The sequence below is a fragment of the Mauremys reevesii genome, linkage group 22 (assembly GCF_016161935.1).
Source record: "Mauremys reevesii isolate NIE-2019 linkage group 22, ASM1616193v1, whole genome shotgun sequence".
Lineage (NCBI taxonomy): Eukaryota > Metazoa > Chordata > Testudines > Geoemydidae > Mauremys > Mauremys reevesii.
This window is the reverse complement of record NC_052644.1, coordinates 19,983,890-20,001,803: the sequence shown is the minus strand read 5'-3', so window position 1 is coordinate 20,001,803 and position 17,914 is coordinate 19,983,890. Positions and strand designations below refer to the sequence as shown.

Below are 17,914 nucleotides of genomic sequence, written 5' to 3'. Positions count from 1 at the left end.
AGACGGGGGGTTAGAGGGGCCCGTGTCACCCTGGGTCCTGCACCTGCAGGGAGCAAGAGGCACAGAAGGGGGGGTCGCCTCACCTAGGATGCCCCCCTCGGGCGGCTGTAATAGGCCTCAGCCAGGATCAGCCCCAGGACAAGCAGGACCGCGGCGCCCAGCCCCAGGCGGGTGATGTTGGCGTGGGTGAAATCTGGATGCTCCGGGGGGGCTTCTGCAGGGGGAAAGGGAGAGGGAAAGGGAAAGGGGGGGCGGCTTTGACGGGGAAGTCGGCAGCTGGTGCTGCCCCGGGAGCAGAGCCCCCAACCCCTCTCTCCAGCAGGTCCAGCCCAGCCCCCCTCTGGGGTCTCCCAGGTGCTGCAGCTCTGGGGCCTCCCTGGCGCCGGACAACTCAGGGGAGGCTGCGTCCTGCTGTCCCGGGGGGCTGAGCCTCAGCTTCCCCGCTGAACGTTGCTCCTGGGCAGTTGAGCTGCCCCCTGAGCCACCCGGCACCCCCATAGTGCCCCTCTGCCCACCCCCACAGGTGCCTCTGCCCCGGCCTGTCTGCTGTGCAGTGAACCCAGCCCGGGTATCTCGGCTCCTGCCACACAGGGCCAGGCAGTGCGCGCGGGGGGAGGCTGGGACGTCACTCGCTGCCCACCACGTCCCAATGGTGCCCAGGGCCCAGCCAGATGCAGCAGAACATCAATGGGGGGTGGGTCGGGATCCCCTGAGAACCCAGTGAGGGGAGGGCAAGGAGAGGGAATTCTGGGTAATGGCTCCCCCATTGCCAGGGGGATGTCATGGGGCCTAGGGAAGGGGGTTATAGCCCCAGCCCCCCTGTGCCCAGCAAGGCCCAGCGCCCCAGACACTGCCCCGCCCCTGGGATCCCCACAGCTTCCTGGCAGCGACCTGCAGGGCAGGAGGCTTTGGGGAAGCTGGGGGACTGGCAGTGGGGGAGGGGAAGTGGGGCTGTCTCTTCATCCCCCCATGTCATTGAGCCCCTTGTGATGAAGTGGGACTGTTCTTACTGGAGGCTGTGTTGGTGCCTCAGTGACCCCTAGGCAGTTTTTTAAGTATCTAGCAAAGCAAAAGGCCAGTGCACCTGAATGTCTGACACTCTGTCTCCTGGCAACTGATGGCCTGGGTCCCTCCTCTGCAAAGGTGCTGGCTGAAGGTGTTGGAGACAAAGGGGTCAGGTGACCTCCTGGCCCAGGAAAGGGGCTGAGCAGACTGGAGGTGGCTGGGGAAGGAAGGGAAGCACAGACAGGGCTCTGATTTCCCAATGGGGCTGTGGGGCTCCTGGGGCCCCAAGATGGACCTAACAAGGGGGATCCTGTTATCTGTGCCTGCAAGACCTGTGCTGGACTGTGTTCCTGTCGTCTAAATAAACCTTCTGCTTTACTGGCTGCCTGAGAGTCCTGGTGAATCGCAGGAAGCCGGGGGTGCAGGATCCTGACTCCCCCACACTCCATGACAACTGGTGTCAGAGGTGGGATCTACTGCACCCCGTGGACGGCACTTCCTGCAGTAAGTGACTGGGGAGCAGTAAAATGAAGGAGCGATTGTAGGGGCGATTAACCCCTGGGAGAGTGTGACCAGAGAGAAGGACTTTGCAGTAACAGGGTCCCCTGGGGGATCGCAGCGAGCGGTCCCAGGGGCGGAGGAGTCTGCAGCTCGACCCTGGCAGAGAGATGGTGACCTGAAGGACTGGCACACTAGGGGTCCCCCTGGAAACCGTGGGGAGCAGCGAGCACCCCGGCCTGCGAGCGGCCAGCAGGAAGATGTTTGCCAAGCAGTGCAAGTGCGACTGCGCGGAGCTTTGATAAGTGCATCCTGGCCCTGCGCAAGGAGGGGGAGGACATGGATGACTTCCTGGGTGCCTTTGAGACGGCCTGCGAGCTGCACCAGGTGGATCCTGCGGACAGGCTCCGGGTTCTCACCCCCTTACTGGACCCCAAGGCCGTGGCATTGTACGGCCAGCTGGGAGAGGAGGAGAAAGGGAACTACGAACTATTCCAGCAGGCCCTGCTGCGCGAGTTTGGGCTGACTCCTGAGATGTACCGGGAGAGGTTCCAGAGTCAGGATAAAACCCCTGAGGTCTCCTATCTGCAACTAGCCGTCCGCATGGAGGGGTACGCCAGCAAGTGGGCAGATGGGGCCCAGACGAAGGGGGACGTGATTAAACTGCTGGTACTGGAGCAACTGTATGAGCGGTGCCCATCCGACCTGAGGCTGTGGTTGAGGGACCAAAAGCCACAGAACCCGCGACATGCAGGGCGGCTGGCTGATGAGTTTGTGAAGAGCCAGTCGGGGGTGGCAGGGAGGAACCCCAAAGGAACAGGCCCGTCGTGACGCAGAGAGAGAGTCAACCTGGGACCTCCCAAAGGGGGAATAGGGAGAGCCCCCTCCCAAGGGGAACGGCCAGCGCCAGGGACAACCGACCGGTTCGAGGGGACCAACGGGACATGAGCTGCTATCACTGTGGCCAGAGGGGCCACATACGGTCCCAGTGCCCCAGGCTCAAGGACAAACTGAGCAGACCGACCCCCCACCGGGTTAACTTGGTAGAGACCCAGCCGGATGAGGGGCACCGTTCGCAGGAAAGGGGGGCTAGCCGTGTACCACCTGCGAAGGAGGGAGGGGGGCCCCAGGTCAGCTCCTCTGAGGGGGTGGATGCTCCAGGCTCTGAGTTTTGCGTTTACAGGGTGGGCACGGGGCTGCCCCTCCGGAGCAAGTGCCTTGTTCCCCTGGAGGTAGATGGGAGGGAGGTCACTGGGTACTGGGACACGGGCGCAGAGGTGACACTGGCCCAGCCCGGGGTGGTGGCCCCAGATCGGATGGTGCCCAACACCTTCCTGACCATGAGGCGTGTGAGCGGGACCCCATTCAAGGTGCCTGTGGCGAGGGTGCACCTGAAGTGGGGGGCCAAGGAGGGCCCCAAGAATGTGGGGGTGCACCCCATTTGCCCACAGAGGTGTTAACGGGTGGGAAAGGCCCGGGACAAGGGGAAAGCAGCTTTGAGGCCTTTGCCCATCATAGAAGAACCTTTCCAGAAGGTGGCCATGGACATAGAGGGACCTCTCAGCAAGGCGACCCGGTCGGGGAAGAAATACATCCTGGTGGTGGTAGATTTCGCCACTCGCTACCCCAAGGCGGTGGCCTTGTCCTATATCGAAGCAGATACCGTGGCAGATGCGCTGCTGACCATTTTCAGCTGGGTGGGGTTCCCCAAGGAAGTCTTAACAGACCAGGGGTCCAACTTCATGTCGGCCCTGCTCCGGTGCTTGTGGGAGAAATGTGGGGTCCGGCACAACTGGGCCTCAGCGTATCACCCTCAGATCAATGGGCCGGTGGAGAGGTTCAACGGGACGTTAAAGATGATGCTAAAAACATTTATGCACCACTACCCACAGGACTGGGACAAGTACTTACCTCACCTGCTGTTTGCATACAGGGAGGTACCCCAGGAATCTACTGGGTTCTCGCCTTTCGAACTGTTATATGGAAGGTGGGTAAGGGGGCCCCTGGACCTGATGAGAGATGAATGGGAGGGGAAGGCCGCTCCCGATGGAGAGTCGGTGGTGGAGTATGTCCTGACCTTCCGGGAAAGACTTGCCGAGCTCATGGGCCTGGCCAGGGAGAATCTGGCCCGAGCTCAGAGGAAGCAGAAGGTCTGGTACGACCGCACGGCACGGGCCCGCGCCTTCGCCACTAGGGATCAAGTGATAGTTCTCATCCCCGTGAGGAAAAACAAACTCCAGGCTGCCTGGGAAGGGCCCTTCAAGGTTGTCAAGCAACTAAATGAGGTAAACTATGTGGTGGAGCTGTCGAACCGGGCTCATCACCGCCGGGTGTACCATGTGAATATGATGAAGCCATATTATGACCGGGGGAATATGGTGTTGGCCGTGTGTGGACATTGGGAGGAGCCGGGAGATGACCCTTTAGTGGATCTATTCCCAGGGACAAAGGCTGGTTTCCCCCTGGAAGCGATTCCCCTCTCTGATCAGCTGACCCCGGCCCAGCATGCTGAGATCAGAGGGGTGCTGCATCTGTACCGACAGCTGTTTTCCAACCAGCCTGGGCGCACTAATTTGACTGTCCACCAGGTGGAGACCAGGGCACACCTCCCTATAAGATGCTCCCCTTTTCGGGTCACCGGGAAAACTGCCCAGGACCTAGAAAGAGAGGTTAGGGACATGTTGGCCTTGGGGGTGATCCAGCCGTCCGCCAGCCCCTGGGCCTCCCCAGTGGTGCTGGTCCCCAAGAAGGACGGGTCGATCCGGTTCTGTGTGGACTATCGAAAGCTCAATGCCATCACTGTATCGGATGCCTACCCCATGCCCAGGCCTGACGAGCTCCTGGACAAGCTGGGAGGCGCTCGGTACCTCACCACCATGGATCTTACAAAGGGCTACTGGCAAGTGCCGCTGGACGCAGATGCCAGGCTGAAATCGGACTTTATCACCCCTCTGGGGCTGTACGAGTTTCTGACCCTGCCCTTCGGCCTCAAGGAAGCGCCTGCCACCTTCCAGCGCCTGGTGGATCAGCTACTGAGGGGGATGGAGAGTTTTTCTGTGGCGTATATTGACGACATCTGCGTCTTCAGCCAGACATGGGAGGACCACATGTCCCAGGTTAAACAAGTGCTGGACCGACTCCGAGAGGCTGGGTTAACCATAAAGGCTGAGAAGTGCAAGGTGGGGATGGCTGAAGTCTCTTACCTGAGCCATCGGGTGGGGAGCGGCTGCCTAAAGCCGGAACCAGCCAAGGTGGAGGTGATCAGAGACTGGCCCATTCCCCAGACCAAAAAGCAGGTCCAGGCCTTTATTGGGATAGTGGGGTACTATCAAAGGTTCGTGCCCCACTTTAGCACCATAGCCGCCCCCATCACTGAGCTGTGCAAGAAGGGGAAGCCAGACAAGGTGGTCTGGACCGAGCAGTGCCAGCAGGCTCTCCGGGCGCTGAAGGAGGCTCTGCTCAGAGGCCCAGTTCTGGCAAATCCAGACTTTGACAAGCCCTTTATGGTATTCACCGACGCCTCAGACGCGGGGCTGGGGGCAGTGTTGATGCAGGAGGATGAAAAGGGGGAGAGACACCCCATCGTGTACCTGAGCAAGAAGCTGCTACCCCGGGAGCAGAACTACGCGGCCATCGAGAAGGAATGCCTAGCCATGGTGTGGGCCCTTAAGAAACTGGAGCCATATCTCTTTGGGCGCCACTTCACCGTGTACACCGACCACTCTCCCCTGACCTGGCTGCACCAGATGAAAGGAGCCAACGCCAAGCTCCTGAGATGGAGCCTGCTCCTGCAGGACTATGACATGGACGTGGTCCATGTGAAGGGAAGCGCCAACCTGATAGCGGACGCGCTGTCCTGGAGAGGGGGCCCCGAACTTCCCTGGGTCACTGGGCAGAGTGACCCCGCTCAGTTCAGTCTCGAAGGGGGGAGAGGTGTGATGGAGCAGGGACTGTCTGTGCGGGGGTTGGGAGAGCCGGGGAGGAGTTAGGTGAGAAACAGGTATTCAGCCTGTAACATGAGCTAGGCCGGGGGGAGGGGAGGTCAACACCTCTGCCTGGGGAGCTAGACAAAGGAAAGAAGCTGAGTGGAGAGGGTTGGGTCAGTTTTTTCGGTTTGGGGGCTGGGTGGTGGGATTTCAGGGGAACCTTGCTGGAATCCAGACACCCTGAACCCCCAGAAAGGCCGGATTGAGGGGTCCTGGCTCTGAACACAAGCTGGGCTGTAGCCTGTGTTCCTGTTGTCCAATAAACCTTCTGTTTTACTGGCTGGCTGAGAGTCACTGTGAGTCCCAGGAAGAGGGGTGCAGGGCCGGACTCCCCCACACTCCGTGACACCACCCAACCGGGACACCCCAGGGCACAGGCAGCAGAAAACTCTATGGGGAGGATGTTGCATCAAGTGGGGTCAGAGCCAGCAAGATTTGGGGGATTTGTCGCACTAGGGGGTGCTGGGCCGCAGGGTGGGGAGCTCAGTAGGGGGCGCTCTCCCCATCGGTCAGGGCTGGCCTCACTGCCCCAGCACGGCGCTAGGGGGCGCTGTCTGATCCCGCCTGGCCGTCATTTCTAAGGCATTTCACCCCCTTCCTCACGGCCACACCGGCTCAGGCCAATGGGCCCATCTAGCCCGGTATCCCGCCTAACATGCTGGCTGCTCCTGGCTGCTTAGCAGGGAGCTCCAGGGCACCATCCCCCATGGCCACTGATAGGCCCAGCTGCCCCCAGAGGAGGCCTCCAGCTGCCCCGTTAGCAGCGGATTCTTGTCTGAGCAGGAGGCTTCGCTCCCCTCCCAAATCCATTGGTGGTGAGAGTGGGGAGTCACTGCCCCTGAGAACAGCCTCCATCCCTCCCCCTGGACAACCACTGGGGGAAGCTGCCCCATAATCTGTGACTCAATAGATTCCCTCCCCCCCCCCCGCCCCGGTACCTGGCCCTGTGCTGCCTGGGCGGGTGGGAGCCGGCGCTGCTCCAGCCTGAGTTGGGTCGGTTCCCCCTGTGGGAATAGAACCAGCGTCTGTCAGGATGGGGGGAAGGGGCTGAAACACCAACTCAGAGATAGCCCCCCACCCTCCACGACCAGTGATGGATGAGCCAGTGGACTTACAAGGCCCGTGCCCAGGATCCCCGGCCAAGTGGGAGTCCCCGGAGCCCCGGCCGCCGGGCGAGTGGACAGGGGAAGCTCCAGCATCCCAACCCTGCTCCCCGCAGAAGCACGAGGCTGGGGAACAGGGGAAGCCTTAGCACCAGGACCTCCACTGTGGCCCCAGGACAGGAGGAGGTCTGGATACCTGCAGCAGTCTCAGCGCTAGGAGAGCTCCCCATTATACAGGCAGAGAAACTGAGGCACAGACAGATTCATTTTCTTTAGTGAGCTCCCAGGGGCAGGGACTCTCTTCACTCTGTGTTTATGCAGTGCCTGGCACAACGGGGCCCTGATCATGGCGGGGACGTGGAGCCGGGCCTCTCACCTGCTACCACCAGCTGCACAGAGCTACTGCTGAGGTACGACGAGACGAAGGGCTCTGACCGGGGCCGGTAGCTGCAGCTGTAGTTCCCTCCGTGCTGCCGGCCCACGCTGGGGATGTGGAACTCAGCCCTGGCCCCAGCAGGGTCCATGTGTCGCTGCGGGTTCAGGTCTCCAGCCTTGTGCAGGAAGAACCTCACGTCCCGGTGCTGCCCCTGACACCGGATGGTGACGTCTGCCCCTGGGGCGATGACGCCGGTGGGGCTCAGGGAGATGGAGGGTCTGGGTAAGCTGGGATCTGCGCACAGGAGAGGGCAGATGACAAAACAAGGAGCAATGGTCTCAAGTTGCAGTGTGGGAGGTCTAGGTTGGATATTAGAAAACACTATTTCCCTAGGAGGGTGGTGAAGCACTGGACTGGGTTCTCTAGGGAGGTGGTGAAATCTCCTTCATTAGAGGTTTTTAAGGCCCGGCTTCGCAAAGCCCTGGCTGGGATGATTTAGTTGGGGTTGGTCCTGCTTTGAGCAGGGGGTTGGACTAGAACCTCCTGAGGTCTCTTCCAACCCTGATATTCTATGATTCTCCGGCCAGCCCCAGCCATAGGCAGATCCAGGGGCCCCCTGGAGGAGACTCTCTTCCAGATCCCAGAGTTCCCCCCACCCAGAATCCCGGCCCTGCGAGATGGGCTCCGAGCCCCACAGACACAGAGCCCCGACTGCCTAGTTCTTGGGGTCCTCATATGCCGTGTGTGGCCCCTGCCTCATTCACTGCGTCTGGCCCCCCAAGCACAGAGCGACTCACGGGCTGGTCTCTGGCACTGCAGAGCCTGAGCCCCACACAGGAAGGGAGGCAGTGAGAAATCTTTATCACCATTCTACATGGGGGGAAACTGAGGCACAGACAGATTCACTTTCCTTAGTGAGGTCCCAGGGGCAGGGACTGTCTCTTCACTCTGTGTTTAGGCAGCATCTGGCACCAAGGGGCCCTGATCATGGCGGGGGCCCTACATACTCCCCCAACACAAGGGATCCAGCACGATTGAGGCAGCGTTTGCAGACGTCTCCACTAACTGTGGGCGTCTTGGTTTGTGGGCACTCGGCCTGAGATCACCCAAGATTGAGGCCCCACTCACAAGGAAGGACGTATTCAAAAACTGCAACGTGCTCCCATCACACAGAGTGTGGCTGCGCCAGGAGCTGGGCCAGATCTCCTGGGTCCCAGCCCAGCGCCATGTCCACCAAGTCACTGCTCCTGCAGCCCCTGCCTCATTCAGCCCCGGACGGGGCACTGCCTAGGGCTGGGCCTGGAGAACAGAGGGGATGGGATCACGGGATTAAATAGTGACTCCCGGTTCCTATGCACAAGGGGCAGCGTTAAAGTAGCCTCCCTGCCCCGAGTCTCCAGGGGCTGCTGCTCCCCCCTGGCTGGGGAACCCCCCAGTGACTCCGTCCCTGCTCCCCGGCCGGGCGTCCCCTCTGCGGGGTCAGGGCAGAGCCTGGCTCCGAGTGTCCCATTGGCACCGAGCCCCCGTGAGGGTCGGGCTGGGGGTGGGGCTGGGAACGGGGACGCCGAGCCGGGCCCCTCACCTCTCACCACCAGTTCCACGGGGTCGCTGGGGTACGACACGTTGAACGGCTCCGATTTGCTGTGATAGGAGCAGCTGTAGCTCCCGCCGTCCTCCTGGTGAACGTCGCTGATGGGAAACACAACCTCCAACCCGTCCGAATCCATAGATGTGAAATGACGTCCCTCTTTATTCAGCACGAACCACACACCCTTGTGCTGCCCCCGACACCGGACAGTCACGGCTCCCCCCAGGGAGACCCCCCCGCTGGGGCTCAGGGAGATGCTGGGTTTGGGGTAGCTGGGCTCTGCAGTGGGAAGCAGACAGGCCGTGAGACACAGGCCCCGTCACACTTCTGGGGCCCATCCTCACCACGCGGCCTCAGTGGTGGCTCAGACCCAGTGGCCCTGCGGACGGGCTCCTGGATCCCTTTCCACAGGGGCCAGAGTTTCCCCTCAGCCCTGGGCTCACAGCATGAGACACGGACAACTCCAGCTCCTGGGGCCCAGAGCTCTGCTCCCCGGCGGGTGACAGACCAGTCCAGTCTCCAGGGTCCAGTCACTCCCTGGCTTCTCTGCCGGGAGGGCTGGGAGCCAGGACTCCTGGGTTCTGTCCCCGGCTCTGGGAGGGGAGTGGGGTCTAGTTGGGAGAGTAGGGAGGATGGGGCCCAGGACTCCTGGGTTCTGTTCACAGCACCACCACCGACTTGTAGGGGACTGTGCAAGTCTCTACTGTACACTGAGGTTTATAACCTTCAGCTCCGTCCATCACCCCGTAACCGATGTGTGGCCTGGGAAAGCCCCCCCTGCTCTGCAGCTCCCCTGGGGGCAGGGATCCCCCTTCCTCAGCTCCAAATCTCCAGTGGCTGCTGCTCTCCCCTGGCTGGGGAACCCCCAGTGACTCCATCCCCACTCCCCAGCCGGGCGTCCCCTCTGCTGGGCCCAGGGCAGAGCCTGGCTCTGAGCGTCCCATCGATGCAGAGATCCCCTGTGGGTCTGGCTGGCTGTGGGGCTGGGAGCCGGGACGCTGAGCCGAGCCCCTCACCAGCTACAATGATCTCGACGGGGTCGCTGGGATACGACCAGCGACTCGGTTCCATTATGGAGCGATAGTCGCAGGTGTAGCTCCCTCCATCTTCCCGGCTGACACTGGGGATGGGAAATTCAGCCACGGGCCCATCAGGCACCATCCGCACCTGCAGGTTCGGGTGTCCAGCTTTACGCAGAACGAACTCCATGCCCAGGTACCGACCCTCACAGCAGATAGTGACGCTTCCCCCGAGCGCCACCACCCTGCTGGGGCTCACCCAGATGGTGGGTTTGGGGTATTCACGCCCTGCTTTCAACAGGAGACAGGAGTTAAACAGGGGAGACACAGCTCCCCACCTCCCACCACCATCACCACTCCTCCTGCCCCCATTTCTGTCCATCCGTCATTCGGCCTCTCTAGGAGTCTGTCCCCTACCAGGGTTGGCACTGCCTGCCCATGGGGCTCGGGGGCAGGGGGGTCACCCAGACCTAGCTCAGGACCCGGCTGCATGAGAGATCTGTTGCCCCCCCCCCACGGCCCCACCTGAGGCCAGCCAGAGAGCCTGAGCCATGGGCCCCTGCAGCTCTGCCCCCCACCCCGGGGTGGGAAATAGAGTCTGTGACCCGCAGGGATTGCACAAGACCCACCTTTCCCCAGGCCTTGGGAACGCCGGGGGGGGGGGGGGCTGTGAGTGCACAGGAGGCAGCTCTTGGGGATGGATCTGGAGGGTTCTGCCCATGGCGGCACTGAACGTGGACAGTTTGGTTCCCTGAGGGGATCTAGAGCCCATGGACAGGTGCTGTGAGCGTTTGCATGAGCTGAAATAAATCCACATCCCCCCCCCCCCCGATCCTCACAGCCTGTCGGGGGCAGGACATTGAACCAGGGGATGGTTCCCGGCTGCTTCGTCAGACCCTGGGAGCCAGATTCAGCTCCCAGTTACTCCGGGGAGTGTGGTGGGGGACGGGTCACAGAAGAACGGGGCCAGGTCTGAGCTCACAGGGGGAGTTTGGGTTGAATTTTGGGGAAGGTTCAGGGCTCAATTCCTCTTTTCCCCACCCCATGCATCCCCTCCCCCATCCTTGATGTTACCATCCTCCCCACAGACTGATACTCACCTCCCCACACCCCGCTGTGCCGGGCCAGCCAGCAGCCTGGAGGGGAGACAGCTCATTAGTGACCAGATCCCAGAGCAACTGGATCCTACGTCCTGGTCTCAGATCCCCACCTCCACCCCCCCATGGGCACATGCCCTGGTCTCAGATCCCCCCCATGGGCACACGCCCTGGCTGTCTCTGATACTCACCGAGGAAGAGGACAGTGAGAGCAGATGCCATGACAAGGGCAGCGAGGGGCCCCTCAGCGCTGCCACCAACACCCCGGTGCCCAGCTCCACCGAGCCCCAAATAAGGAACTAAGCTGGTGGCTCTACCTACAGGAAGTTAACGATATCTTGTCTCTTCCTGTGTCCATCACACCTTGTCTCTAATCTCCAGGTGTAATCTACTGCGGTCAAAGTAAGCAGATGGCTTTACAATTCCCCCCACACACATGCCCTTGTCTCGGATCCCCTCACCCCCGAGGGCACATGCCCTGGTTTTCTCTGATACTCACGGAGGAAAAGGACGGTGATAGCAGATGCCATGATGGGGCCCTGAGTGCTGACATCAACGCCCCGGAGACCAGCTCCACCGAGCCCCAAATAAGTAACTCAGCTGGTAGCTCCAGCTACAGGAAGTCCACAGAGTCTCATGTCTGCCTGCATCCATCACACCTTGTCTCTAGTCTGCAGTTGAAATTTAGTGCGGTCAAAGTAAGCTGAGGTCCCTGCAAAACCCAACCCTGGGACTGTCAGCGCTGGCCAAGCTTCATGCAGCTCAGAGCTTGTTCTTGTCTCTGTGGGGAGGAGGGACAGCTTTCCCTGCAGTCTGGGGAAAGTTGCACCAGGCTGGGGCCAGGAGACCACGGGGTCTGGTCTTCAATCTTTGACTGACCACGATTTCCATGCAGATCCCACCCCAATCTGTTATTTCTTACATTCTGGGTTCAAACATTGCTGATGACCCATGAAGGTAAAATTAGTATGTGATCACAAAATTAAAGAATGGCATCATAATGCATGTGCACAAGGGGGCAGAGTTAAGGGTGTTTGGGAAACCTTAACTGTGGCATTTCCTGGTGCTGGAGGATTTGACTCTGCAGCCTTCTCGCTCAGCCTGCAAACCTATCCACGTGCAACACAAACCATGGCATCCTGTGAGGAGCGCGTGCAATGGGGGACGCACAGGTTTCCTGCCCCTTGCGCCATAGCTGAGCGGTGATGGTTTACACTGTAACACCTGGTTCTAAGGGGCTTTTCTTGGCATGTGAATTAAATCAACCAGGTTCAAAAGAAATTCAGAGAAAGACAAATTCCATCCCAGGCCCCCAACTGGTCACCAGCCGGGAGAGACCCAGGGACCTTTTAAGGTCCCTGCAGGCCCCTAGAGAGGGACATGACACAGGCTTTGTTTACACATCATTGGCTAGAAAGCAGTAGAGAGCTGGGGGTCATGAGGCTCTGTTCCCAGCTCTGGTAAGGGAGTGGGGTCTAACAGTTAGAGCAGGGGGCTGTGAGCCAGGTTCCAGGTGTGATGGTTGCACCATCACCCTTCCGTTCTCACACAGCACTGGGTAACGCTGGGGGCACTGTTAAATGTCCTTCAGCCGCCCAGGCGCCTCTAAGAGGCAATTCTTCCCCTCTCACAAGCACGGAGTCTGAGCGTAGCAAAATCCTTTTAATAAAAGAGGGAAACAATGTGGCATTATGTTGGGGGAAACACCACAAACAGGATTCCTAACACAAACCATGAGCAAAAGACCCACCCCACTAAATTGGGCCATGTCCTTTCCCTTTGGTTCTTGAGTCCAGCAACCCAAAAATCACCCAAAGTCCCAAAAGTCCAAGAACCCAAAAGTCTCTGTCCCTAGTCGGTGCAGCCCCAGAATTCAAAAGTTCTGCAGAGTTTTATTGCCCCACCCCAGCTTGGGTGGAGATGGAGGGAGAAAGGGGCATGTGGGGTGTTAAGGGGCACCTTACATGGCCTGAGGCTGACTGCCCCGCCTCTCCATGGGGTTCTGCTGCAGCCTTCACCACGAGCCACTCCACTCCACCAGCCGTCCCATGAACCACTCCAGCCATCACACAAACTGCTCTGCTCTGCCAGCTGCTCCACTCCACTCCACCAACCATCCTGTGAGCTGCTCCAGCCATCCTGCAAACTGCTCCGCTCTGCTCGCCATCCTGTAGGCCACTCCAACAGTCCCAAGAAACTGCTCTGCTCTGCCAGCTGCTCCACCAGCTATCCCACAAACTGCTCTGCTCTACTCCACCACATATCTTCAGGTTCCCCCACTACTTTATACTGCATTCAGCAATCTCCACTCTTCAGTGATTTCAGCCTGTAGTACAGGAACCTCCTTACCAACACACCATTAGCCTAAAATAAACTCAGCTCAGCAGTATGTAACTAGACCCATGTCCCTTGTCTAGCGAGTGCCTCTTAATTGATGGTGAGACCCTCTGTCATAAAACAGTTCCACTGGCCTTGATTCACATAATCAGGGTAACAACACTTTATTCTGCCTGCTCCAATAACAGAGAAACTGGGGATCCCACAGCAGCCAAAGTGACCACTGGGGCTCATGCCAGGCGGGGTGGGTGTGCCTATGCAAACAAGATCAGCCCCTGAGGTTCTTTTCCACACTCGCCATAATTCACCACCAGATGTCAGGGTAGAGCTCATCCTGACTCTGCTTCCATTTACAAGCATGCATGTGTGCAGCGGATGACAGCCAGTTATAGCTGCCAACCCCCTTGAAAGGGAATGCATACGCTTATATAGCTCAAAACCACAATAAATTACTAAACACACACTTCCTTATTAGGAATACATCAAAACAAGCCTTTTTTCTGTTATTTACACTTTGTACTCTTGCGGTTACTAGCTTTTTTAACACTAGCAGTTACAGCTATATTCTGTACGACTGACTGTAACAAATTGTTCCGCTTATATTTTCCATTCTCTCTGTCCCCCTACCTCTTGTGCACAGTCATTTCAACCAAAGTTATCTTGGTCGAACTTTGGGCCTACTTAATTTTTCCTTACACTCCTGCCTCCCAGGCTTGCGGAGCCAAACAGCTGATTGGCGTCGCAAGCCTGGGAGGGGAGGAGAATTAGCGTGGGGGTGGCGTGCTCGGGGAGGATGTGGAGCAGAGGTGAGCTGGGGTGGGGAGGTGCTGCCGGCTCCCCGGGAGGGGGGGAACTGCCACGGGGGGACGCCTCAGGGCGGAGGGGGAGCGGGGAGCTGCCGCGGGGCTGGGGGCACTAAACTTCCTTGCACCAGCCCTGGGTCTGGGAGACTATTTATGTAACGCAGCTGGGTGGGTCCCTGCCTGTGGCTGGCTGGGTGGGTGCAGAGCCTCTCCGAGGTTCTTAGCTTGACATCAGCATCACAGTGTCAGAGGCAGCCTAGGTTGGTGCCTTTGGAGGGCTCAGCGGTCCCACAGGCCAGGTTGCACCCCGGGAACCCCGTCACTCACAGCTCAGACACTTGCTCTGGCGGTGACCAGATGCCCTCAGGCGCTAGGTGGCAGGACCCTTCTTCCCAGCATCGTTCCCCTTCTTGGAGTTATGATCCCCCTTCGAGTCTGGCCTGCAGGGCCTCTTGGCTGGGGGTGTCTCCCTGTGCTGGCCCCTCGCTGCCCAGGGTCCCCCTCGCTCTCCCCAGCTGCTCACCGCACTCAGTTCCAATAAGCTTCTTTCACAGACTGGACACCTTCCTAGTTTGGGCCCAATCCTTTCCCCTGGAACAGCCCTTGTTAGCTCCAGCTCCGGTGGTAACTAGGGGATTTCTCATGACTGGCCGCCCCCTTTGTTCGGTTCCACCCCTTATAGATCTTTGGCACAAGGCGGGAATCCTTTGCCCCTCTCTGGATTCCCACCGCTCCTTCTCAATGGAAAAGCACCAGGTTAAAGATGGATTCCAGTTCAGGTGTGTCACGGACTCACAGATCGTGCCCACTCTTGGCCGTGTACAGTCCGTGGGGGGTGCCCCTTTCAGTGCGACAGCCCTTCTCGGGGGTCCACTCTCTCTCGGGGTCAGGCCCCTCCACCTCCTGGAACCTCTCTGAGCCTTAGCGCGTCTGTCTCTGCCGTGGGCCCCGTCGGGGAGTCCCCTCGCTCTGCACCCCCCAGGCTTCCTCACCCCCCGAAGGGGTTGATGCCCCCCTGTTCTCTAGCCAGGAGCGACTCTCAGCCAGTGCAAAACAGGAGGGTTTATTGAGCATTGAACCCAGCACAGGAAACTCTCAGGGCCTCAGGCCTGGCCTCCCTCAGCCCAGCACATCCCAGTCCCCCTGCATCCGGGTAGGCTCTGCCTGCTCCCCCTCTCCAGCCCAGAGCTCCCCTGCTTCCCAGCTGGGCCTCTGATATCCCTGGCCCCAAGCCCCCCCCCCTCTGTCCATTGTCTTCTCTCCAGGTAAACCGGGTCATTTTACCTATAATGCAGTAAGATTTTTTGGCTCCCAAGGACAGCTTTATATCGGGGTAGAGGCGTAGTTAGAAAGTAAGTGTCATAATCTACTAACCTATAGGAGAAGGGTACCCATACATTTGTTAGGGTACGGAAATTGGGTATAGTAGCTTGGGCCTGAATTACAGTGGTCAGGATCCTATAAAATACCTCATAAGAGAACTCTTGGTTAGTTAGGTTTTTCGCTCCTCTAAATTCTAAGCCAGGGGTCGGCAACCTTTCAGATGTGGTGGTGCTGAATCTTCATTTATTCACTCGAATTTAAGGTTTTGCGTGCCAGTAATACATTTTAACATTTTTACAAGGTCTCTTTCTATAAGTCAATAATATATAATTAAACGATTGTTGTATGCAAAGCAAATAAGGCTTTTAAAATGTTTAAGAAGCTTCATTTAAAATTAAATTAAAATGCAGAGCCCCCCCGGACCGGTGGCCAGGACCCGGGCAGTGCGAGTGCCACTGAAAATCAGCTCACGTGCCGCCTTCGGCACCTGTGCCATAGGTTGCCTGCCCCTGTTCTAAGCTCTTCTAACGCCTGAAGCTTTGGTTTCTTGGAGTGCTTTTCATCTCTCCCTCTACTCTAGCGTCTCTCACGCTATCAGTTCAGCTTGTGCAGTATCATACAACTACTCACCATTCCTAACCATTGGGGAAGCCGGCACCATCGTGTTATTGGGCATGCCAGGAGCGAGGCTGGGCCTTCACCTCCTATTACCGGGAGCTCAAGGAAGGGTGTGAGTATGTTAGGTTAAGGTACTTAGAATAGAAATGTTCCCACCAGGAGTTTTGGAATTCTTTTACTGTTTTGCAGTTATACGTTTCATTGCATTCCTCTGACGAAGTGGGTATTCACCCACGAAAGCTCATGCTCCAATATGTCTGTTAGTCTATAAGGTGCCACAGGACTCTTTGTTGCTTTTTACAGATCCAGACTAACACGGCGACCCCTCTGAGAATTGCATTCGTTGTTTTTATGTTAATAGCAATAAAGGTTTTATCATTTTGGTATTGTCCTCAGTGTCCGCGTTCTTGCCAAGCACCCCGAGAGTCCTCTCCCAGTACAGAACTCTCTGAGCTCTTGAACTCTGTGTCTGAATTGGACAAGAACCTAGAAATCTTCTGGTCGGATGCGATCAGTGACGAGGCATAAAAACTAACCCATCAAATTCAGGTCAACACTCCGTACACCCCAACCTACATTCCCTCAAACTCCCAGTTCCCCCAAACACCCGCCTGGTGGGGGGAGCCAGAAGCACCAGCAGCTATATCACTCTGCGCCCTGTTGTGTTCGTGGAGACGCAATAAAGGGCCCAAGGTGCGAACACGCCCCAGCCCCAGCCCCGCACTGAACAGGGTTAAACATGGGCCGGGGGTGGGGTCCAGAGCCTGTAGCCTGCTCAGTCCCATGACAAACCCCCTATTGACCCCTGGGACCGGCTGTTACAGACCCAGCAGAGCAGGAACCAGGGGAGCTGTAGCAAGCGCCGTGTGAAACAAGGGGTTTGTTCCAGCCCCAGCCCTGTTCGCTGGAGCGAGTCTCTAGCCGGAAAATCCCCTGGGTTTGGGTGTCTCCCCACTGGCCTCGGAGATTCTAGTGACTGTCCTGGTGGGCAGAGGAGCCAGCGGAGCTGGGCTGGAGGTGGCGTCACTGCGGCTGCTGTTAAAGTCCAACCCCGTTTCCTCCCGGGTTGGGGGTTCAGCTGGGGGAGGGGCGATGGCGTCAGGGTCCTGCTCTCAGGCCGCTCTGCTCAGCGCAGCAGGGTCCGGACGGCCCGGGGGGCCTAGGAGACAGGGGATGGCAGCCACGAGGGTGAAGCGAGTCTCTTTCTTTAAGGCCCCCAAAGAGTGGTGGGCAGCACAGCCCATCCCCGCAATATTTTATCCATCAATGAGGCCTCGTTTCCGACACCCCAATTTTGGGTCATGGATTTCTGCTCCCCCACTTCTCCCGTGTCCCAGGCGGGCCCCAGCCCGGCCCGTGGGTTCTGTCCGGCGGCCGCTCGGGTTGGACTAATCCCGTCTTTCTGTCTCCCCGACTTTCCCCCCAACGTTCGTTCGTCCAGGTTCTCGTGACGCTGCCTGAACTTCTCACTCACCTTCGTCGGCTGAACCCCCCACGAGGGGACATTTGGAGGCTCCGGTATCACAGCCGCCCCCTGGGGTGGGGAGATTTGGGGGTCAGGGAAGAAGGAAGCTCTGGGGATTTGTACAATAGAAATACAGGGTGGGGAGAAAGGGGGAGAGAAAAGAGGCTGAGGGACCCCACTGCAGAGAGAGGAGGGGGACAGACACCTGGGGGGGGCAGTAAGGGCCGTTATTCCAGTGCCAGGGTCAGATGCAGCGTCCCCACTCCCCACTGACAGCCCCAGGCAGAGAGACCGGCCCGGCTGGGGCAGTGAGTGGGACCCCGACACCCTCCAGGGGCTGCTCCATGGGGAGCCCAATGTGCCCAGCGCTGGGGCAGCTCTTCTAGCTGGTACCACAGGGGCTGATGCTCGTGGGGCCAGAAGTTGGGGGGTCAATCCTGGGGTGCAGCAGTCAGGTCAGGAGCAGTCTGGGGGCCAGGATTTTCAAGGCAGGGCTGTTTGGGGGCAGGGGGTTTGTGCCGGCATCTCAGCCCCCCAAGGAGAAGCGTTTCCTCCCCTGGGGAGATTCTCTTCTCTGTACGGCCAGATCCAGGCTCCTGGGGGCGCAGAGAGACGGGGGGTTAGAGGGGCCTGTGTCACCCTGGGTCCTGCACCTGCAGGGAGCAAGAGGCACAGAAGTGGGGGGGGTCGCCTCAC

The 17,914-nt window shown here is 58.9% G+C and overlaps 1 protein-coding gene across 1 annotated transcript; it reads right to left on the bottom strand.

Annotated features, from left to right (window-relative positions):
• Window positions 1–83: 83 nt before the first annotated feature.
• On the bottom strand, window positions 84–10,894 carry LOC120388461 (immunoglobulin superfamily member 1-like). Its single transcript, XM_039510284.1, has 4 exons — window positions 10,864–10,894; window positions 9,573–9,863; window positions 8,551–8,715; window positions 84–214 (listed from the first exon to the last, which is right to left on the bottom strand). The coding sequence occupies exons 1-4, from the start codon at window positions 10,892–10,894 to the stop codon at window positions 84–86; spliced, it is 618 nt and encodes a 205-aa protein (XP_039366218.1).
• Between the last annotated feature and the right edge of the window lie 7,020 nt (window positions 10,895–17,914).

Coding starts and splice junctions, on each gene's coding strand:
- LOC120388461 (XM_039510284.1), bottom strand. CDS start 10,894: ATGGCATCTGCTCTCACTGTCCTCTTCCTCG. Junction 9,864..10,863: donor TCTCACTGTCCTCTTCCTCG/GTGAGTATCAGA, acceptor TGTTGAAAGCAG/GGCGTGAATACCCCAAACCC. Junction 8,716..9,572: donor CGTCGAGATCATTGTAGCTG/GTGAGGGGCTCG, acceptor TGCTGAATAAAG/AGGGACGTCATTTCACATCT.